This window comes from Somniosus microcephalus, chromosome 5 (genome assembly GCF_052327205.1).
Source record: "Somniosus microcephalus isolate GS21.2 chromosome 5, FLI_Smic_1.0, whole genome shotgun sequence".
NCBI classification, from domain to species: Eukaryota; Metazoa; Chordata; class Chondrichthyes; order Squaliformes; family Somniosidae; genus Somniosus; species Somniosus microcephalus.
In genome coordinates this window covers 92068084-92093042 of record NC_140991.1, presented here as the reverse complement: position 1 = coordinate 92093042, position 24959 = coordinate 92068084, and the positions used below count along the sequence as shown (strand labels likewise).

At 41.1% G+C, this 24959-nt stretch overlaps 1 protein-coding gene across 1 annotated transcript in view; it reads left to right on the top strand.

Annotated features, from left to right (window-relative positions):
* The window catches only part of dnah5l (dynein, axonemal, heavy chain 5 like), a 450024-nt gene that overhangs the window by 390878 nt on the left and 34187 nt on the right, over positions 1 to 24959 (top strand). Inside the window, exons 71-73 of the mRNA XM_085987988.1 lie at positions 4093 to 4440; positions 7188 to 7376; positions 15047 to 15179. Of these exons, the coding sequence (XP_085844114.1) occupies positions 4093 to 4440; positions 7188 to 7376; positions 15047 to 15179 (670 nt within the window). The remainder of the gene's footprint in view (positions 1 to 4092; positions 4441 to 7187; positions 7377 to 15046; positions 15180 to 24959) is intronic.

The following is a 24959-nucleotide window of genomic DNA, read 5'->3' as shown; positions in this document are numbered from 1 at the left end:
CTCCCCTGACAAAGCCATGCTGACTATCCTTGATTAATCCTTGCCTCTCCAAGTGGAGACTAATTCTGTCCCTCTGAATTTTTTCCAATAATTTCCCTACCACTGATGTTAGGCTCACTGGCCTGTAATTTCCTGGTTTATCCCTACTACCCTTCTTGAATAATGGTACTATGTTAGCTGTTCTCCAGTCCTCTGGCACATCCCCTGTGGCCAAAGTCCTTGACATCCTTCCTAAAGTATGGTGTCCAGAATTGTACACAATACTCCAGCTAAGGCCTAACCAGTGATTTCTAAAGGTTTAGCATGACTTCCTTGTATTTGTATTCAATAGCCCTTTCTTAACTGCTTTATACTTGCCTTGCCACCTTCAAAGAATTGGGAATATGCACCCCCATATCCTTCTGCTCTTGCACCCCCTCAAAATAATACCATTTAGATTATCCTGCCTCTCCATGTTGTTCCTCCCAAAGTGCATCACTTCACACTTACCTGCATTAAATTACATCTGCCATGTGTCTGCCCATTTCATCAGTCTGTCTATGTCCTCCTGAAGACTACTACTATCTTCCTCACTGTTTATTACGTTGCCAAGTTTTGTATCATCCTCAAACTTCAAAATTGTACTCCCTATACCCAAGTCCAGGTCATTTGCACACAACAAAAAAGCAATGGTCCTAATGCCAATCCCTGGGGGACCCCACTGCATACTTCTCTCCAGTCAGGAAAACATCCATCACCACTATTCTCTGCCTCCTATCCCTTAGCCAATTTCGTACCCAAGTTACCACCATCCCTTTAATCCCATGTGCTTCTATTTTCCAAATATGTCTGTTATGTGGTACTTTATAAAATGCCTTTTGAAAGTCCATATATACAACACTTACTGCACTACCTTCATCAACCCTCTCTGTTACTTGAACAAGAACTCAATCAGTCCTCCTGCTCCTGCACAGTGTCTTGTTTAGAGGCAGGCATGCTGAATTTCTCTCAGTCTTGCTTGGCTTGCATTATCTAGACTTTTCTGATTCACTGTATCCCAAGTGCCTTGCTGCAGGTGACTTGCTACTGCTCTGCATTCCTCCACTGTGCTCAGATTTTATGCCTCTGCACAGTCCGGCCCTCTGACCTTGTTCATGTTGAGGAATACCCTGCCTCTGTACATTGTCACCATTGCACATCACAGCGGAATTGGTTTGGCTGTTTTGCAGTCCTAGTCTGTTCCCGATTAACTGCACAGGTAACATATCCATTAACATTTAAATCATTCCCCTGGAATGCATGATACAGTAATAATGCTGAAAGTCCTTCCTCTTTAACCATCCAAAAAATGTTGTTATAATAAATGATGTATCACACAGCGGGGATTAGGTTAAATCATTTTCATAACTCTTATGACATTACCCTGGTTGATAATTGACTCAGTTATCAACCAGTCTAATGTAAGCAGTGCTTACATAAGACAAAACAATAACTTAAATAAATTAACAGGATTTGTAATAGTACAATCAACAAGCAATTTTCACACGATCCAAACCAAAGATTCATAGCAACATAGGTAGATTTATTTAAACAGTAATTACATTTGCAGGTGTTTATGAAACAATAAAATAAGTCATGCAGGTCAATTTTAACCATCCTAGTGGGCATGAGGCCTTTAATACTTACAGCCCCATTCCCAACGTAATGACACTGGCCACCATTTTAACGGCTCACTGCATTTAGGTGGCTGAAGTGCCCCATGAATTTATGCAAATTGGGATCCAGACAGAAAGTCTGCAAACAGGAGGTCCTCCAAGGTAAATGTAAAACTTTCCTTTATGAGGCCAAGAGCAGGAGTTCACTGATCTTCGCAACGAAAGTCGCTTCCCCCTCTAGCAAGACCCTCCCAAAGCTCCCTCCACACGACTTACCTGCTTGCCAACAAGCCTTCCTTTGGTGTCTGCCGCATCATTTAGCTACTCAAACTTCCTCTCCTGCCTGCCGACCAGTTGCCACATTCCACCTATTTCGAGTGGGCAGCTGACTGGTGGCATGTAGTTGAGGCCCAGGATTTAAAATACCCTCGACCTTAAACTTAGGCCAGCGATTGCGTTTTGCACGCACCTCAATCTCCACCCACCTTAAACCCAACCCCATGGTTTCAGACATGTTTATTTTGTCATTGTAATATTACTACAATAAACAAGCATTCAAAAACTATGTCGTTGATAAAGTTCCACTAAAATGTAGTGTAATACTAATAACCTGAATGTGTCAGGAGTAGATCAATCTCAGCATTTAATCAGTATGGGAGCTCTACGCTGCCTTATACATAGAAAAAAGCCCACTTTTCTCTTAAATATACTTGAATTATCACTTCACAGTTGATAGCTGTACATTGTAATCTAGAATTAATTTAAAAGTTACCTATGATTTCAGCTAGCATTCTTGTCCATAAAATAAATAGACTATCTCAGCAGCCACTGTGAATTCTATAAGTAATTTCATTTGTTCCAAAGGCTGTCATAACTCTCTCAGACCTGTATTGTTTGCGAATTATGGATCTTTCACATTTGTGTCAGAGCACTGGTAACTCACATTGAAATTGCCTCCCATTATTTTTCCTTTTCAATTTTCTCTTGGCCTAAATCTTTCTGGAGCGGGGCATCTTGCGTCATATGCTGTTAGACTTTTTCCTACACCATTTAGCTTGAAAAAATTTTGTGCCGTGTCTTACTGGAAATGCGAGCTTATAATGTTCATGGTGAGGGCAACAGGGCACCTGGAACCTTAGTGAATGGTGGGACCAACAATGTATCTCCTTAACAAATGAGATTTGAGGATTGAGAAGGAAACTGAGGAATGACGGAGAAGGAGGGTGAATTGGAGTCCAATCAGGTACAGAAAGAGAAATAAAGAGAAGGAAAGAAAGATTGGATTAAGAGAGAGAAAAAAATAGACAGGAAGGAAAAGTAAGAAAAAAAATGTAAAAATGTAACATTTTTAATTTTTTAATTCTCTAAGAACAATTTACTACATGCAGGAATGAGACTGAGCAGTTTAAATTGTTCCCCTTCTGGACCAGAGAGGTTGATTGGCATTGCATTAACAATTATCATGTCGTTAAAAGGATACTTACACTCTTACTCACCAGCCCTAACTTTCTGTGGCAAGTTTAATTGCCAATTAATGCGCAAATCTTGCAAATAATGGGGAGGCTAAGGGCGAGATGCCATTTGTGTGAAGCAAACAACGGAATGGCAAAAATCGACCAGCAAGTTCTGGAGATTCACATGGCATATCTGTTAATCCCCTGAATGCTGGTCAATTTGCGCATTAATGAAGGCATTATTTTTCCAGCAAGATTCGGTCCCTTGTGTTTTTTCTTTCTTTGCAAAAAGTGTTCACCACCTTGGATCTTTCTCCAACCAGCAAGGTAGAACAGTCTGAATTGCAGACTTCTTCAGGAGCAAAGCATTACCATTTCATAATTAAATTGGCTGCTTGGTGATGTTGTGGTGAACCAGATGACATCCATCTAGTGGTCAGGCTGAGCAATGACTGATTTCAACAGATTGAGACTGGTGTATTTGAATAACAGGCAGACTCTGGAGCACACAATCTGTGTTGCTACCAACCTTTGGTTTATGTATTTGTTTTTTGTACTTCCATTCACTTCATTGCCTTACAAAAGATAATATTTCAATCAGTGAAAGGTATCGTTTATAAAAATGTGAAGCACATGAAGCGCAACAACCCCAGTGCAGTACTGAGGGCTCCGTCTGCCCTCAGGTGTTTTAAAAGCGCCCATGGCGCTATTTCGAAGAAGCCAGGGGAGTTCTCCCTGGCTTCCTGGCCAATATTTATCCCTCAACCAACATAACTAAAAAACCAGACTATCTAGGCATTATCACATTGCTGTTTGAAGGACCTTGCTGCTCAAATTGGCTGCCACTTTTCTTACATTTCAACAATGACTAGACATCAAAAGTACTTAAATGGCTTTAAAGCGCTTTGGGACGTCCTCAGGTTGTGAAAAATGTTATGTAAACTATTTTTTTCTTTTAATTGTATATAGTAATTCTAGTTCCTTTTTCCAATTAACATCTACAGGAAAGGCGCAAGTTTGGTCCACTTGGATGGAACATTCCATATGAGTTTAATCAGGCGGATTTTACTGCCAGTGTTCAGTTTGTGCAGAACCACCTGGATGAAATGGACATTAAGCGTGGTGTGAACTGGAATTGCATGCGCTACATGCTGGGGGAAGTACAGTACGGAGGACGTGTAACGGATGATCTGGACAAGCGACTACTCAATACATTCGCAAGCGTGTGGTTTGGGGAAATTATGTTCACAGATAAATTTTGCTTTTACAAAGGTTATATCATTCCACAAGGCAAGACAATTCAAGATATCCTACACTACATTGAGAGTCTGCCACTTGTTGACAGTCCTGAGGTATTCAAGATTTTGTCTGCCAAAATAAAAATCTACCTAAGTTCAGCATTTTTAATAATACATTCCTCCTCTAAGTTCTAAGAATGACCCAGCTGTTTTCCTATTTCTAATGCATTTATTTGTTCATGTCCCAAACTTCAGCAACAGTGCTACAGGGCAGGATCAACACAATAAATGGAAAACATGACTAGTTAATGATGTGACAAATGGAAAGAAATAAGCTATTCTGATAGAGTAGAGGTAGTAACTGCTCTGTTTGGAACTTGTTTGCATAATTATAGTACTTCCAAAAAGGCATCAGTTATTATTATTTGCTGGTCAGTATTACGTGTAACAATACTGCAATTTAGTTCAGCCTCTGTCAGAATCCATAATACCCATTTACAAAAAGGGAAGCTGAACTAACCCAGGCATTTACTAGCCAGTTAGTTTAACATCTGTGATAGGGAACATTACAATAACCTTTTAGAACAACTGCTCTATTGCCATCAGGTAAGAAATGGAAAAAGGGACTGCATAACAGAGACTTTATGGAGGCTCAAGTGGTGCATAAACACTGTCATGGACCAGTTGGGCTGAATGGCCTGTTTCTGTGCTGTACATTCTATGTACAGGAAACTTTTTTTTATCCGGCACCGACGGGACCGATGTGGTGCCGGTTCATCAAAAATTCCGGATAACCAAAAGCTATAGTAAAAGATACGGAACGCTGAGAGCTCCGTATAAAGCAACAAACCCTGTTGCTTAGCAACAGGTTCAGAACAATGGCCACAAGTTCCAAGCGTCTCTGTAGCTTAGCAACAGCTGCAGCCACACCCTTGCACAGCAACAGATCGAGGAAGGCAAGTACAATATGAAGTAAAACTTACCTGAACCTACTCCTGAATTTTGCCGGTTAACCGAGATTTCCGGTTATTTAGGTGCCGGTAAATCGAAAGTTTCCTGTAATTCTATATTGCTTGTCTGATGCCAGGTCCTTGATAGTCCATGTGCTAATGAAATATAAAAGCTAATCAAATAAAGGGCTTTCATATATATTTTGCATGTACTGTTAACAAGATAACAAGATAGGTGGAGATAGGAAGGTTACCTCATTTATCCAAAAACATTCTGTATAGTGCCCCCATCACAGTTTCCCACTGAATCCTAAATAATTCTAGGTTATTCATCTCCACTGCTCTACCCAAAAGTCCATTCCATGTTTTGATCACTATTTACCTAAAAATAAACATTCTGGTATCACCCCCAAATTTGCCTATTTTCCAGTTTTGAACCTGTGTTCCCCTGTCCTACTGTCAAAAATTACTTTCCAGATGCAACTTTTATACACTTTTTACTTCTATACTTTTATAAGGTCATTTCATAATCTTACCCTTTTACTCAGGATTCTCCAGTTCCTCCTCATATCATCAATCCTCTGCCACTAGGAATCAGTCTTCTTACTCTTCTCTGCACTGCTTCTAGAGCGTGGATCTGATGCAAAAATATGAACATGGACTTGCCTGTTGGCTCCTCTTTAGACGGACCACCAGATGATACCGGGCAGAGCATGCGTAGCACAAACCAGTTTTGAAAAAGGGTTAGACCTGAAATGTCGACTCTATTTTCTCTTCATGGATGTTGCCTGGCCTGCTGAGTTTTTCCAGCATTTTCTGTTGTTATTTCAGATTTCCAGCATCTGCAGTATTTTGCTATCATACTAAAAATAATATAGATTTATTAAAGAACTGACATATAATTTACAGTTGGTGAGTCAATCGCAACATTAACAGTTCCAAAAAGAGAAAGCTTTACAATCTTATCAGAGATCCTTACTCTCAAATCTTAACTTCGCTACAGTTGTACAGTTCTTAAAGTTTATTCAGGATATCTACCAAAATCAAATACAGCACCTTGATCCCCGAGTTACAAAGAGTTATAGACTTACAGAGCTAGCTCTGAAGCTGAGAATCACTTTGCCCCCTTAAACAAGTCTATTATCCCATTTGAGAGTTCAATATTTATACCCTTTTCCAGTAGTATTTCCTTTAAGGTTTTCTGCTGATGTAAGCTAATTATCTCTAGTCATTTTTCTGCTGACCACTGCAGTTCTTATTCACCTCAGCTGGTAGCACTACAGAACCATGTCTATCCTCTAGGTGTGCTAAGCTTATCATAAAAAACAGTGTAATCAGCAGGTGCGCTTTATTTGGTATCATTTTTATGAAGGCAGATGTTTGTTACTTTTATGTGCTCCTTTACGAGGTGTAAATTAGAACACCTTGTACCGGGTAACTATTGTCTTGTTCCCAAAGATTCAGACTTCAGGAGCCTTTAACCTTCTGTTTCAATAAGGTTATTGATTCAATGTCAACAACTTATCTGAATAGCCAGAATGCTATTACAGCTTTTTCATTCTTAGGTTTCTTCATTTCCAGACCTAGTTTGTCATGTTTTAATAAGGCCAGAATTCTTTCATAGAATGGTGTATTTTTCTGAATTGGTTCTATGGCTTATTCCTTCACAATGTTGAGTACTGAGTCTTTTGAAATGCCTAGATCTCTTTCAGCTTCACCTTTGGGTATTTCATCATGGTTGAAATTGTATACCATTCATTACAGAATTAACCCATATAGGCAATACATTGTATACAAACTGTTCACATATTCTCAATTATTATGTTTAACATTAATGAGAAAACTGATATTTACTTTTCTAAAATATGTAAGAGAACACAAATATGTATTTGGAATATTTTATTTTTATAGGTATTTGGGCTTCATTCAAACGCAGATATAACTTATCAGACTAATATGGCAAATGAGACCCTTAACACAATAGTCAACATCCAACCTAAGGACAGTGGTAGTGGTGAAGGAGAGACCAGAGAAAGCATTGTACTACGCCTTGCAAATGAGATGCTGGAAAAGCTACCACCAGACTATATTCCACATGAGGTAAAACACTAATGACCTCAGATTGTCAGCTTTTATTTTGAGGTGAAATAATCAAAATTCCTTGACTTTAGCACATCATAGACAGTTTTTTAGTGAAGCCTGTATGAATTCACTACTATAGTATGAAGTTGAAATTAACACGTGACAATTCACGGGATAGATACGGATGAGGAAGGCCATTCCGTTCGTCTTAGCTCATTCATCTAGAAAGAATATCTTATAATCTTCACGTACCTGTTTCTTAAATGACTCCATGGTTTTTACTTTCTATATAGACCTGGAAATTTATTTCATGTATTATTTACTCTGTGCAAAGACTATTCCAATATCAGCCCAAAATTTGCTTTTTGGTAGTTTGAACCTGTCATCTTGTCCTACTGTCATGGATTAGTTAGTAATAAAGTTTTGGATTTACTTTTTTTGTACTGTACTGTTTACTATCTTATGTACCTCTATCAGGACACCTCTCAGTCACCTCCTCTCAAGACTGAAAAGCCCCAGTTTCTTTCCTCCTAACTCTCTAGTGGATTAGTCTTGTGGCTGCACTATCTCCTGGGTTTGAATATCTTCCCTTGTCTGATAACTGGATGCAGTAGTCAAGGTGTGGTCCAACCACAGCACTATAGTTTGGCTCACCTTCAGGTTTGATCAGTTTGCATTCAGCTTCAATAAAATTAGTAACATTAGGGTTCCCAACACAGATCCCTGGGGAATTTCACTCATCATTTCGTTCCTCATCCGCCCTTGATATTACTTCCATAATAAGTGCTCGCTGCTTCCTACTGTCAGCCAATTTCTCATCCATTCCCATGGGTTTTCTTGAATCGTCACCACTTTAAGCTTAAATAGCAACCTTTTGTGTAGAACTTTGTTGAGGATTTAATGGAAGTTTAAGCACACCACATTTTAGGGCTTCTCATAGACTTTGGGATATTACTTTCTCAAAAAAACTCAGGTAGTTAATCAGGCAGGATCTTCCCCTTCTGAATCTGTGTTGGCTGCAATTTCACAATTTGCCATGGAGCATTTTGAACTGAAGACCTAGTCCAGCATGGAAATCCACTACCACAACCACTCCATAACCATATCTCTATCTCATTTATTTTGGAGTTGTTAATCCTATTTGGATTGTTCCTATTTAGGGAGGGCACGTTGCTCTTGTCTTCACTCGTGACTACTTGGAGAAAATAATTACTTAGTACAGGAATCCCGCTCCAACCGCGGTTTTGCCATACGCGGATTTCACGTATCCGCGGTTTCCACTCTGTGACTATTTTTGTCAACCACAGCAGTGAAATTCGCGTATCCGCAATTTTTAATTTAGGAATAAGGTAAAAAACATGATTTTATGCTATTTATATGCTTTTTATCTTTTTTATTGTGTTTATACTGGATTTGCCAACCGCGGTTTTACTAACCATGGGGGTTTTCAGGGACGTATCCCCCGCGGTTGGGGAGGGATCCTGTATATTAACTATTTTATTCTTAACCTATGTTTCTGCCCCATTAGCAGTGTATGGTAAGTGATGGTCAGTAAACAAAGAATTAAGGCAAAATGACCATGAAAGCTACTGCTGTTTAGATTGGAGAAGGGTTGGAAGTGGTGTACGCCAGGCAGTCATACTTTTGTTCTTAGGCCCTATCCTTTCTTTAGTATATACTATTAGAGACCAAAAAGCTAACCTGTGTGTTGAGGCGGAAGATGTGGGTATGATTCTTAATGAATACTTTGCATCTGTCTTCACAAAAGAGGGGGATGATGCAAACATTGTAGTTAAGGAGGAGGATTGTGAAATATTAGATGAGATAAACATAGAGGGAGAGGAAATATTAAGGGGTTTAGCATCTTTGAAAGTAGGCAAATTGCCAGGCCCAGATGAAATGTATCCCAGGCTGTTAAGAGAAGCAAGTATTTGCCAATCCTCTCTGGCTACAGGTGTGGTGCTGGGTGACTGGAGGACTGCTATCATTGTACCGTTGTTTAAAAAGGGAGAAAGGGATAGACTGAGTAATTACAGGCCAGTCAGCCTTGTAGTGTATGTACCTTTAAGGGGAGAACTACTTTTTACAGCTCCTGTATACTGTAGTACCGGCAGTGACCACACCTGTATATAAACCCTGAGTAGGGATCTGTACGTTTAGATTTTAGAGTAACCCTCATCCAGTAAATACCTGTTGATTGTTACCTGCAGTCTCGTGTCTAGTTATTGAAGGACACACAACATCAAAATACATGGATCTAACAAGCCTAACCTTGGTTATGGGCAAATAATTGGAAAAAATGCTGAGACAGTATTAATCGTCATTTAGAAAGGAACGGATTAATCAAGGACCGTCAGCATAGATTTGTTAAGGGAAGGTCGTGTCTGACTAACTTGATTGAATTTTTTGAGGAGGGAACAACAGGTAGTCTGTATAGATTTTAGCAAATTTTTTACAAGGTCCCACATGGCAGACTGGTCAGAAAAGTAAAAGCACATGGGATCCAGGGGAAAGTGGCAAGTTGGATCCAAAATTGGCTCAGTGGCAAGAAGCAAAGGGTAATGGTCGACGGGTGTTTTTGTGACTGGAAGGCTGTTTCCAGTGGGGTTCCGCAGGGATCATTACTAGGTTCCTTGCTTTTTGTGGTATATATCAGTGATTTAGACTTCAATTTAGGGGGCACGATTAAGAAGTTTGCAGATGATACAAAAATTGACCTTGTGGTTGATAGTGAGGAAGATACCTGTAGTCTGCAGGAAGGTATCAACGGACTGGTCAGGTGGGCAGAATAGTGGCAAATGGAATACATTCCGGAGAAGTGTGAGATTATGCATTTGGGGAGGGCTAACACAAGGGAATACACAATAAATGGTAGAATAATGAGAAGTGTAGAGGAACAAAGGGACCTTGGAGTGCCTGTCCACAGATCCCTGAAGGTAGCAGGACAGGTAGATAAGGTGGTTAAGAAGGCATACGGGATACTTTCCTTTATTAGCCGAGGCATAGAATATAAAAGCAGGGAGGTTATGGTTGAACTGTATAAAACACTAGTTAGGTCACAGTTAAGAGTATTGCGTACAGTTCTGGTCACCACATTACAGAAAAGATGTGATTGCACTAGAGAGGGTACAGAGGAGATTTACGAGGATGTTACCATTACTGGGGAATTTTAGCTATGAGGAAAGATTGGATAGGCTGGGGTTGTTTTCTTTGGAACTGAGGAGGCTGAGGGGAGATTTAATTGAGGTGTATAAAATTATGAGGGGGCCTAGATAGAGTGAATAGGAAGCACCTATTTCACTTAGCAGAGTGGTCAATAACCAGGGGGTATAGATTTAAAGTAATTGGTAGAAGGATTAGAGGGGAGTTGAGGAGAACGTTTTTCACCAAGAGGGTGGTGGGGGTCTGGAACTCACTGCCTGAAAGTGTGGTAGAGGCAGAAACCCTCATCGCATTATAAAGTACTTGGATATGCACTTGAAGTGCTGTAACCTACAGGGCTACGGACCAAGAGCTGGAAAGTGTGATTAGGCTGGCTAGCTCTTTCTCGGCTGGCACAGACACAGTGGGTGGAATGGCCTCCTTCAGTGCCATAAATTTCTATGATATAAGCGATTTGGACTTGAATATAGCGAATATGAGCTCAAAATTTGAGGATGACAGAAGTAGGGGGTTTGGCAAATAACAAGGAGGACTATAAAAGACTTCAACAAGATATACACAGGTTATCTGAACTGGCAGACAAGTGGAATGTGGAGAAATGCGAAGTTATCCACTTTGGTAGGAAAAATAGAAAAGCAGAATATTACAAGTGGAAAGTGGATAAATGTGAAGTTATCCACTTTGGTAGGAAAAATAGAAAAGCAGCATATTTTTTAAATGGTGAGAGATTGGGAAATGTTGGTATTCAGAGGGACCTGGGTGTCCTTGTACATGAATCACAAAGTTAACATGCAGGTACAGCAAGCAATTAGAAAGAAAATGGTATGCTAGCCTTTATTAGAAAGGGATTACAGTACAAGAGTAAAGACGTCTTACTACAATTATATAGGGCCTTGGTGAGACCACGCCTGGAGTACTGTGTGCAGTTTTGGTCTCCTTATATACTTGCCCTATAGGGAGTGCAATGAAGGTTCACTAGACGGATTCCTGGGATGAGGGGATTGTCCTATGAGTAGAGATTGAGTAGACTAGGCCTATATTCTCTAGAGTTTAGAAGAATGAGGTGATCTCATTGAAACACAAAATTCTTAAGGGGCTTGACAGGGTAGATGCTGGGAGGATGTTCCCCCTGGCTGGGGAGTCTAGAACCAGGGGTCACAGTCTCAGAATAAGACATCGGCCATTTAGGACTGAGATGAGGAGAAATTTCTTCACTCAGAGGGTTGTGAATCTTTGGAATTCCCTATCCCAGAGAGCCGTGCTTACTCAGTTGTTGAGCATAGTCAAGATAGAGATCAATAGATTTTTAGATATTAAGGGAATCAAGGGATATGGGCAGAATGCGGGAAGGTGGAGTTGAGGTAGAAGATCAGCCATGATTTATTAAATGGCAGAGCAGGCTCGAAGGGCCAAATGATCTACTCCTGCTCCTATTTCTTATGTTCTTACGAAAGATGCAATTTGAAATGAATAAGTGTGAGGTAGTACATTTTGGAGGGAAAACAAAGAATAGGAGCATACACTTACTGGAAAGACGTTTAAGCGTGGAAGAACAGAGAGATCTTGGATTCAAATACATAATTCCTTGCATAAAGCCATAAAATGGCCAATAGGATTTTAGATTTTATAAATAGAGGCATAAAGTACAAGTTTAAAGGAGTAATAATGAATTTATAGAAAATATTGGTTACAGTTAGAGCACGAGTGCAATTTTGGGTGCTCCATTATAGAAAAGACTTTAAAGCCACAGAGAGCATATAGCATAGATTCACCAGGGTGATGCCTGGGGTGGAAAAATTTAATAATGAAGAAATACTAGGACTATTTCCAATGAGAAGGTTAATTGGACATTCAATTAAGTTTTTAAATTATGAAGAGAAAGACTATTATTCCCTTTGGTTAATTGGTGACTCTTTGGATGACAGGGGGTCATCAATTTATAATAATTATTACTAAGTGAGGAGAGGTATTCGGTGAGATTTCTTTATGCAGAAGGTTGTTGGAACATGGAATGTTTTGCCACAGGTTGAGGCACAGGCCTTTGTTTCTTTTGATTTGAAATTGGTTAAATATTTGAAGCAGAGAAAGATACAAGGCTATAGAAAGACGATGGGGTAATGGAATTCATTTTAGATTACTCTAGAGAAGAGCTGGCACAGACATGGTGGGCCAAATGACCTCCGTCAGTGCTGTAAACATCAATGGTTTTAGAATCTTTTAGGATCCTTTTTACCTCTGACTGCCCTCTTACTGTTAATAGGGAAATAATTTTTTTACTGTTATATTTGTATCTGCAGCAATACTCATTTCCCCTCTAACATATTTCTGAATGTTCCTACATTGATCACAGTGCATGGTCTATATGGTTAACCTGAATCCATAAAATAAGTAACTCCGCATATGTCAAATTCCCAATCTCAGCTCAGTTTTGAGGGTAAGCTGCAGAGTGGAGGGAAAATTGGAAGACTGGTTAACCAAAGACTGGTTAACTCTAGTGAGTGGTTTTAGAATGAGAGTGGTCTGGGGCTAGGTTGTGGAGGAAGACCAAAAACAGAGAAAGAAATAACTTGGTACAAGGCAATATGTATTATATATATATTTAAAAAAATAACTACATTGAGCGTTTTTAGCACACATGTGGAATCAGAAATATAGAAATTAATTTGCATATCTCCACACTTTGGACAAGTAGCTGGATTTGTTTGCTTTCCACCTCTTTCCAACATTATTTATTAGGGTAATTTCAACATGGACAGTAGATGTCTTCAGTATCATTTCCTTACAAGCACTCTTCCATACACTTGCTTGTTAGAGAAAAGGTTACATGTGAACTCCAAACCTTAGTAAAACTTTGTCTTTGAGTAATTAGATTTCATAATCATAATACATACACAAATGCTGCAAAATCATCTATAAATTAACCAAATATCTGACCAAGAGTGGAAGAATGCCCAATTATTTCCCAGAATGGCAGACCATATAACTCACGAGCTTGAAGGGTGAATGGGTTTATGGCATCTAACTTCACTAGTTTCCAATATTTCAGTACAGCTCCTACATGATTTATTTCAACAAAGTACTGATAAATGCCAACAAGTTCAGTATCGAAGAAATTGAAATATGTTTGCAGTATTGGTTTTAGCTTCCATGGAAGTGAAGTGTTACCCAACAGTTCACAATGATCTCACCATGTGCAGACAGTTGCAATGGCCCAGAGACCTTTGGTATCAATACTGCATTGATCTTTTGCTACTTTATTGGTATAAAATTATATACCACATTTAAAAAGTGACTTTTTCATCTGAAGTAAATTTTATTTCACATGATCTCACTACTAGTTTGATAACTTTGTTAAGTTTTACATCAGAATGCTTTACTCTGCTGAAACCCCTTTATTGTGTGTGATTGAGATTTTCATAGTATTGAGGTGAGAATTAAAGCAAATACACTCAAATTTTCATGTAATTATACACTTGGGAGCTTAATACAGAAAAAAATTCTTGTTTAAATGCTTAATGTATGTAAGGAAATGATTGAAATATTTTATAATATGGTATCTATTCATCTCTCTAAGGTACAGTTCTTCTAGGGCAAGACAATAAAACCTGCTTTTATATAACCTACAAATACTATAATGTGCTTCCAATTTCCTGGCAGACTATTTCGCAAAAAAACCTTCATTTTCATATCAAGGATTATTTAAATGTTAATATAAGTAAAGCATAGGAGATGCTATTAAAAATAAAAGATCTGCAGCTTTTAAATGTTAAGGGGGAAAAATTCAGTGGCGCCACCTTTCGGGCACTAACTTCGCCGGGGCGCTACTTTTGGTACCCCGAAAAAGTTAGCACCCATGCTCCGTAAATTCAGTGGTAGCACCCTATGCAGGAGGTGGGGTGCTACTGGAAGCGCTCCCCCTCTTTCCTGAGGCGCTACCATTGAATATCGCAGCGCTACGTGCAACAGCACCACGCGTGTTGGCACATAGCATCGCGGTATTGCAGGCCTCCCTCCCCTGATTAAAGGGGAGGGGGCCTAATGCTGTGCGCACGGGGACCCTGCTGGACCACTGGAGAGTGGGGTGCCAGGAAAACAGCCCAGCACTCAAGAGGAGTGACCGATTGCAGCCAGCACCCCGCATAAAAAAGCAGAAGGGGGCAGGTGCTGGCAGGCGGCCAAAAAAAAATGTCCGCCCGGCACCCGCCCTTTAATTTGCGCCGCCGTGGGAGTAAAAACGCCATCCTGACCCTGTCTGACATATCGTCCGGTGGTAGGTCAGGGGGCGCGACCGAAGTTTGCGGCCGGGGCGCGGATCGGGCGCTGCACATGGCGATGACATCATCGCCGGAAGCACAGCGCCATGGATGCTACCGGCTACTGCCGCCGCTAACCTCCTGCTGAATTTAGCGGGAGGTGTTAATGATGACGTGCCCGGGTGCTAACAGGAGGCGCAAAGCAACCCAATTTTCCCCCTTAAGTGTCTTATGCAGAAATAAAGTAAACATTATTTTGACTGAATTATGCAGGTGAAAGCTCGACTGCAAAAAATGGGTGCAATCCAACCAATGAACATCTTCTTACGTCAGGAAATTGATCGGATGCAACGGGTTCTTGCACGAGTTAGGAGCACGCTGACAGACCTGAAATTGGCTATAGATGGTAAGCTTTTATTTCCATTATTGAGGAAAGAGAAAGCTTGTATAATATTAAATCTGAATTTGTAGACAATCATTACCTGAGAGGAGTATGGGCTATTTGATCATAGTTTTTGAAAATGCAAAGTTCTGACTGCCTGAATGTAATTCTCTCATAGGAACCTAGAAAATGCTAGATGAATAAAGGCCAAGGTTCATCTAATTCCCCGTCTACCATCCTAGTAGTCACATTTCCCAACGATAATAGAGCTGTTGACTTTCAAGCTACTTTGAGGACATTTGGGCTCAATTGAGGATACCTACATGAAATGCACTAGTGATATGCGATTGGTAATCAATCAACAACTTCCTTTAGCAGATTAGTTGCTCTGGCAGTGGCTTCAATACCAAGAACACTAACCATGCCTAGCAAATAACGATGACCGCATAATCGTTTGGGCCAAATCCTTTCTTTAAATGCATGTATAATTGAATGGGGAAAGAAGACATTTGGGTTTAACCAAGGATTGCAAGCTGTGAGAAATCTGGGATCCAAGCTGTTCAAAGCCAATATATTGTCCCCATCTGAAGATAGCTTTTTAAGTTTGGGGAGCTAACTATGTAGGCCTATGCAGTGATTTTTAAAACTGGAAAGCTCCGACAAAGGAATCATTAGTTAAAAATGTGATGGAATAATAGGAACAATTTCTGTCTGTATTTCACTAGGACGTGAGAGCAGCAGGCTAATTGAACCAGGCTAATATATTTCATTGTTTGCAATATTTGTTTCATTGCACGACATCCGTCATTAATTTGATTAAAAATCAGGTTATTTTAGGTATTTACCTTATAGTAGGGGGAAAAAATAGCAAGCGTATGTTGTTCCACAAATGTAGATACTGTAGATGGTTGTTGTACAGCTGACAAGGAAACTCTGAGACATGAGGCAGCAGCTGCTGGAGGAGGTTATCTGGTGGCTGGATATGAGAACACGTACTCAAATAACAAATATCAAAGGCTCATGCCTACGGTGATTGAGTTGCAGAGAGACTAGCAGCTGCTGCTGAAGCTCTGCACCTAGAACTGTTAGAAATACAGTGTGATGGTATGTATCCATGCTGTGGTCAGGAGGATGCTGCCAATAAAAATGTTTATGCTGAGCTATGCTACTCACCATGCCACTTGTAAGGAACTCCTGGTAACTGCTGTCCACCGAGCAAAGGCTCACACCCACACATGTGAGACTGCAAACTATTGCCCTCTCCATGTTTGCTGTCAGTGCTGTTTCTATATTAGGTGAGCAGGTGGTGCTTTAAGAAAAAATGTAGGGAGCGAATTTTAACCCTCAAAAACGGGTGGGTTTGGATCGGGTGGGATGTAAAAATGTTAAAAATCCGTAACCCGATCCCAACCCACACACTTCTGGTTTTAACGGAGGCGGGATGGGGAGCTTGCAACCAACCCACTCGCAGGAGGAGGGTTGGTCATTTAAATATTATAATAAGGCTGCGTGTTTTAGAATTAACCACCATTTTAAATTTAACCCTGGCCAGCCGGCCAGGTTTCCCGAGCCTCGGGTAACTCGGCAGCTAAAGTGACGCGAGGATTGCTGAATCCAGGAAGTAAATGACTTTCCACTTGCCTGCTGGATACAGTTTACCTGCTTCACCCACTTCCCGCGATCGAACACCCCTCTAACCCTTCCGATCTCCACCCACGCCCCATCCTTCCAATCTCCCCCCCGCAACCCCGACCCTTCCGATCTCCCCCCCACCCCTTGACCCTTCCAATCACCCCTCAGGCATCTGATCTCCCCTCTGGCCCCTGAACCACAATCTTCCCCTGACTCTGGCCTTCAATCCTCCTTCTCCCCTCAACCCCTCCCCGGCCTTTCTGATCCATCCCTCCTTCCTCTTCACTCTCCTGCTGTGGCTTGGTGCCGATGGCATACCCGCCCGATTCATGGTGCTCCTGAATTTTTGGCCATTAATTTTAATGGCTGGGAAATTGGAAGCACTGACCTCTCCACTGAATTCTCCAACCTGTACTCCTGTCAAGCAAAACCTAATTCCAAGAGTGGAGTCTCACTTTTTCAGGTTTTTTTTTCCTAAAGGAAGGAAGGAGTAGCAATATTGGTATAAATAACAGATAAGTACCTAGAGAAAATTATGTACTTTTGCAGCTATTACAATTTAAGTAGGGGATAATATAAAATTAAATATCCAAATTGATTTGAATCAATCCATCCTGACTGTTTTGTGAAGTTGAACAAAGATAAAGAAATGACTGATTGGAAATAAACTACTGAATAGTTTTTTTATATTCGTTTATGGGATGTGGGCATCGCTGGCAAGGCCAGCATTTATTGCCCATCCCTAATTGCCCTTGAGAAGGTGGTGGTGATCCACCTTCTTGAACCGCTGCAGTCCGTGTGGTGAAGGTACTCCCACAGTGCTGTTAGGGAGGGAGTTCCAGGATTTTGACCCAGCGACGATGAAGGAGCGGCGATATACTTCTAAGTCAGGATGGTGTGTAACTTGGAGGGGAACTTGGAGGTGGTGGTGTTCCCATGCACCTGCTGCCCTTGTCCTTCTAGGTGGAAGAGGTCGCGGGTTTGGGAGGTGCTGCCGAAGAAGCCTTGGAGAGTTGCTGCAGTGCATCTTGTAGATTGTTGTTAATCATTACATGGTGTTGAAAGCATTAAAAACTGAAACTGAATAGAATACACAAACAAATCAAAATGGCCACAGAAGGTTTAAGACTACATGAACAATTACAAGAAAACAACAACATTGGCCCAGATTTTACAGTGCTTCTGACAGCGTACGCACAGCTTACGCTGTAGGAAGCCTTCAGAATGGCCCCTCAAGCTCCGGGTTTACACATGCGCTGCGCATGCGAAAAAATCTGGAACTTGCGATCTGTCAAGTTTTGCTTGGACAGATCCACCGCATCCGCTACAAAATCGCTTTCACTGGCGCAGCAACTACTATACCCAGCGAATACCCATGATAACCTTACACCAGGTAAAAGCAGGCATAAGGCCTTCTTTTACCAGCGTAAGTGTGAAAATAAATGTTAAAATAAAATGTTTTAAATGATTTAAACATTCACATACATTTAAAATTAGTTTAGGTAAATTTTGGCCCGTTCTAAAATGTTTAAATTTATTTTTCAAAAAATGTAATTTTTATTTTAAATGCTTAATTAAAGGGTCTTTTAATTAATTTTAATTAATTAATTTTGAACAAGTGAGCATATATTTTTATTTAAGTGGTGTGAAATTTTATTTATTTGGGATTTCTATTATGCTTATGGGGATTCTGTACGTAAATGGAATCCCCATATGCATCATAGGAATCCCCCTTTTTGATTGGTTGGCCTGGCCCACGTGATCCCAGGGACGCTTGTAAGAGGTGAAGCCATTCCTGGAGATATTCAGGCTACCATTAGATAGGTGTGATTTGGTGATGAGCAACACTGCCACCGTGGCAGTTTAGGTATAACACTAATGCCTAGACTTACCTTAGCTAGCCCTGTGAGGTTATTGAACCTCTTCCAATACTGTGAAGCTGTTCTTTGGGTGGTGGAAGTATTGCTGACTGCCTCTTCTACCTCCCTCCATGCAATCTACACCACTTTCTTTCGCGGATTCCTGCCCTCAGTGCTCAACAATCTTGCTCTCCTGACCCAACTTTTGCCAAAAGGACTTTCTGCGGATGTGTCCAAGAATCTGAGAGCTCTTCCAGTTGCTGATATCCCCAAGACTACTGTTGCTTCAGCCATTCTTGCAGAAAGTGATCCTCCTCTTTACCTGGCTGCAGCCGTTTCCCTACCTCCTTTCGGCAGTAAACCCATTGGGAGCAGTACTACCACTCCAAAGCCGTCCTGCATGGCAAATGAGGGGTGAAATTGTAACGTGTTATCTGCTTATTTATTTGGGGGGGGGGGTGGGGGCAGTATTACTATTCCACAGTTAACACATAACGGGAGGGAAATTCAGCAAAGAATGTTAATGTTTTTCATATTTTTTTATTTTTGAGAGGAAGAAATTGTGGCAATATTAGTATAAAGGTGGGCAGACAGGCACCTAAGGATCAATATCTACTGTAGCGGCTGTATTTAAGGTAGGTGTCGCAGCATATAATGAAGTATTGAAATTGTTTTGAATCAGTCCTGAATCTTAGGCTGGGAATTTCCTCAGAGTTGCTCCCGCTCCACTGCCATAACTCTGCTAGAAGTGCAGCGGAAACGCCAATAACGCGTGTAAAGGGGTTACCGCCGCACCATCGGCAAAGTTACAATGGTGGAGCGGGAACAGCTCCGAGGAAATTCTTGGCTTTAATGTTTTAGAGTATGTGTTTTGTGAAACTTTGAACCGAAATAAAAAATTCATTGGGTAGCAAAAAAACTACAGAGTCTTTATAAAATTAATTTGGTCCGATTAAAGAAAATATTAATATGGCATTCAAAATAGAAACTCATCTGTTTGTGGTTTTACTACAAAAAGGAGATCTGGAATTTCAGACTAGAATTTAATTATTACTAGCGTGGGTGTATCAATTAGAGTTAATCTGAAAGCACGTGTTGTCCAGGTGAGTCACAAATGTCCATGAGCGGATGAGATGAGAAAAAAGGTTTCATGAGCATAACAGCTTACTGGTATTGTTATTCTTTACATAAAATTGCCATTTTCTTTTAACCTTCTACCTCAGGAGGTTACGATTTTAGATTGACTGTGTATTTTACCATTATATATGTTTAAAGCTTGTCTACCTTTTCCCTCAGAATTTAATTTCGAGTGCAGAAATTGATTTCCCAAATGTCTAGAGGTGAACTGATTATATTTTAACCACAAAAGAATAGGTTAATTACTCAGACATTGCATTTTATTTCCATTTCCATAATGTTTAAGTTGAAGAATAATCTTTCCTGACATCTGTGAATGAGTGAAGATGTGCACTGAATGCTGGAAGGTACAGGTTTTGATGGTCACAAGGTTAACTAATGGCTGTGCATATGTGATCAGTAACAAGACTGTAATCGTTCAAAAATGCATAGGAAGTAGCAGCCTCATCCATAGGTATCGATCTATGATTTCCATGTGCAGCTATAGTGTTTCCCCATTTGAAAGAAAATGGTAATTATTGTAAATGGGATAAAGAGATTAAAATGAGATCTCTGAATCGCAGATACAGTCTCCACTGAATGACTGAGCCCTAATGAACAAATGGCAAAACTGAGAACTACATGTACAGTATGGTTATTTTGTTATCACTGCTGTAGTTGTATTGTAATCTCTTTATTGAGATTCCTGCAGATTCAAGCCACTTTGAACCTTTAATGCAATGTACATGTGGGAATTAATTACTTTTGAGCTTCACTAACAAACCCTGTTGGGACTAACAGAAAAGATTGTTGTATCAGGGTACTCACTATAGTAGGGTTTGGTGATTTGCTGCTTCAGAAAAATGAAGAAATTATCAATTTGAATTGAACATCATTTTATTCTGTTACAAAAAGCTATACAGTGAACACTGCCTCATGTTATTTGTGCTTTTCTCAATGTACGCTGTTTATATCTTGTTAACCAGTTGGAAAAGATCCTCAGTGCCAGGTAATGACTGTGAGGTTTCGCACAATTGTGATTTCCTTTCTGTACTCTTCCAGTGAAGGGATAACTGCTTGTGTGCCTTCCACGTCCTCGTCACCAGAAGTTTCCTCATCCTCTCCCTGACTTAATGGCCCGGAATTTGCGGTCAGCTGCGAAGCAAAGGCGTTTGCCGCTGGCCCCGAAGTACACGTCGCACAAAGATCTCGCAATCCCTGTGTCGAGAACTTCAGGTTTTCTGATGTTCAATTCAAATCAACAAAGTATAGTGGGGAATCCCCTTGTGCGAGCTGCTGTGATGTCAACAGACTGTCTAAACAGCCAATCAAAATGCAGACTTCTCACAGATAGCAAACAAGGAAGCTCTTAAAATTCTAACTTTTTAAAAATGTTAGAGAGAGCAAAACAAAGATTGGGGCTCTTGCATGAGGAAAAGGCAAACCTGAAATAAAGATGGAGAAACTTTAAAAGAAAATTTAAAAAATGTTTTGAAAGTTTCATAAAAATTTTAATTTTTATTCAAATAGACAAATTTCACACTGCACAAAATAAAATTTAGTTTTCCAGGCACTTAACATTTGTTTAGCAGTAATAACGCTGCTAAAACCCCAGTTACATCGAATCCCTTTGGGTCTAACTTTTAGTGGGGAATTTAACAGCGTACTTACTGCAGAAGAGCTCAATTTTTCATGAGATTCCCTAATTTGGCTGATTACACAGATTGCCGGCTCTGTGGGGGGGGGGGGTCGGAGGGGAGGTGGGGGTGGTGGGGAGGAGCGCAGCCTGTTTCGGAGCTGTAAATGACAGACTGCACCAAATCCTGAAGTTGCGGTTAGCTTCAAAGCCGGAATGACAGCTGCCAGTTCGGCGTCATCCCGACCGCAAATTCCGGACCAATGTCACATGTTCAATAATGTCCTATTCGCTAATCGTTTCTCATATAGGGGTTTGCTGATTTTCCTTTATGGTAAAAAATCATCAATGACTTGAAATTTTGCTTTCAGAGACAAGGAAGATCTCTTTCTCATCATCTTCACGCACGTTGCCTGGCTGTAGTTACCTCCCCACAACCGTTGGCTCGTTGCAGTTTGTGTGTAGATTGCGGGCCATTTTTTTTATCAGGGAATGCATATGTCATGTGGGATTTGCAGTACAATTGATTATCTTTCAATTAGCCTCAGCTTGAATTCCATAATTGTATCTGGGTGGGTCTGGGTCGATCCTGCTTAAGTGTTCATTGTAGTAGGGCTAATTGCCATTGAAAAAATAGGGTCTTGCCGTTGGGATACTTAAAACCAAATGTTCATTATAAGCATCGTCCATTACAGTGAAGTTAGACTGTATTTCCAAATATGGTATTTGTAAGTCACATAATATAAATGAATGCTGTATTCAGGGCTCGTAAACAGGATAAAATATTAACATTCTGTCATAAACTATTTTGATTTATTTTCTAAACTCTCAAGCTTTCTTTCAAATAAAGTTTAGGCTGCTGCCCCACACCATGCTCTCCCTCCTGACCTCTCATTTCTGCCTCACAACCGCCCCCTCACTCCCCAGCCTTTGCAGGTCCAAAGCCACTGAGCTGCATCTGGAAACCTGTTTCAGGCAGGCAGCTAGTCAGTGGAATGTGAATGAGGTCCAGCTATTAAAATGGACCTGGTGTCCCGCCAGCTTTCTGCCCAGGAGAAAAAATTCCCCCTAATGGCACACTTGATATTAAGAGCACATTGCAAAATTATTACTGCGTGGTAAATTATACCTTTCAAAAATGTAATTACTGTCCCTTTGCATTAAGTGTTTGATTTTGAGAATAGCAGGAAACCTATTTAGAAACCATTTTGATCCCAGGTTCTACAGTGTCTGATACAGGATTCTACCATGTTTGGAGATGATTATTTTCAGAGCTAATTCTGTCAATGAGAAGCATTGACAACTGGTTAAGCATATTTGAAACTTGGATGCATATTACTTATAATTTACTGACCACAATGACAGGAAATTCAGGAGTAGTGGCATTGAATTTCCGATATGCACCACTAGTGAACAGACTGATGATTTCACCACCAGCAGTAGCAAATGACAGAGTAATTGGTGACTATTTTAAAATCGTTGAACTTCACCTGGGAAATGTATGATGAGTTATGTAAGATTCTCTTCAGTATAATATGTCATTCTATTCTCAAATAGCCAAATTAACACAACTATGTGGGCAGCTAACAAGTAGAAATAACATTGATTATCTGAGAGAGACTTGGACCAATTATGTAGATGGGCTGAGATTTGGCAGCTGAATTTTAATATAGATAAATGCTGAGTAATGCACACAGGAACGGATAGAAGGGAATGTTTATATTAGGAAAGGGTTTTATTTTGTGATGGGCCAGTGGAATTGTGGGATTGGATAAAATGCAAACCAAAGGGAACATCAAATGCCACAAGAAAGGCACTACTAGAGGTTTATGGAGAGATGGCCCACTCAAACTGTGTCTTAAACAAAATAAACTTCCAAAAATGATTACACTGGTAAAAGCAGTGGGAAACAAAACAAAAGCACTATGTGATGGCCAGCAGTCACTGAAGGTGTCCATGAGCCACTAGTCAAGGTATGTTGATACTCAAAGGTCACTTGGCCACATGGGTCCTATTTTAAATTAAGCCAGCAGGAATTGTGAGATTGGGCTAGGCCAACCCTATAGAATTTATCTTGTGCTTTCCTCAGTGTAGAGATTAAAAATGCAGGGGGAAGATAGTCCACCCAAATTAGTTTTACAAATCCAGGGATCCTATTTTGAATAGACCAGTAGGATTGTAGGGTCTAATCCCACTGGGATACATACAGGTACTTCCCTTAAAGAGGTGGCACCGCCAATACTTTTTCGGAGGGGTTGGCTTGCCCAAACTGATTTACTAACAACAAAATAACTAAAAACTTAAATTAAATCTAAGGGGTCAAATTAGGTGAAATTAAAAGGAAAAATTCAATGCGGTAACCACTCGTCACTGAAGGCATCCTGTGAACCAATAGACATGGTGGCCAGGATTTTAATCTGGAGGTGGGTCAGGAATGGGGCGGGGGGGTGGCTAGAAAGCAGCGGGAGAACGAGTTTCCTGCAGGCCCTGCCGAATTTAATAGCAGGGCCTGATTAGCATTTGAAAGCTGTTTCCCACTTGCAGCCAGCCAGATGGAGGGGCTGGCTGGCTGTCGGGCGGGTAGGCCTGCGGCACTAAGCCACAGAGAGGAGGGAGGGATCAAGGAAGGGTGATTGGAGGCCAGAGGAGGAACGGAACCGGAAGATGGGGGTTGGGGGGGCTGAGGTTGGGGGCCAGAGAAGGATTGGGGCTGGAGGAGCTTTTGGGGGGGTGGGGGGGTGGTCGGGGGTCAGAGGATTGGGGCTGGAGGAGAATTGTGGGCGGTAGTCGGGCGCCAGAGAATCGGGGCCGGAGGAGCTTAGGCGGGTGGTCAGGGCCGGAGGGAGAGGTCGGAAGGCTGAGAAGGTGATCGGGGACTGGAGGGGGGAGGTCGGAGGCCTCTGGTGTGGCGGGGGGGGGGGTGCAGTTGAGGTCGGCGGCCTCGAGGGGGGAGGTCGGGGGGAAATTGGAAGGGTCGGAGAGGGTTTCTGATTGTGGGGGGTGGGGGGTGTTTGAGGCAGGGATGCTGGATGCACAATACTCATGCAAATGCACATACCTCCTGGATCCAACAGTCCTCGCCTCCCTTTAGCTGGCAGGTTCCCTGAGGCCTGGGAAATCTGACCAGCCAGAGTTAAATTTGAAATGGTGGATCACCATGAGGCACGCCAGCCTCATTACAATATTTAACTGGGCGATCTGCCTCCTGGGAGTGGGTTGGCTGCCACCCCCCCTCCCCTCCCCTCCCCTCCCCAGTCCCACCTCTGTTAAAACCAGGAGTGGGCGGGTTGCAGGCAGTTTGGGATTGGGATTTAGTTTTTTAATTCTTTATCCTCCCACCCGACCCTAACCCACCCATTATTTGGGGTTAAAATTCCCCAGGTATGTTAGTTAAGGGTCACACAGGCACAAGCAGGAACTTAAAGTAACATGAATAGGGCCCTAATTTAGATAGACCAATGGGACTGTGAGATTGTTGAAAGAGACGTATCTTAAATAGGCCAGTTTAATTGTGGGCCCAGGCAAGCTTATCCCGCTCTGTGTACAATCAAATGCTTCGCC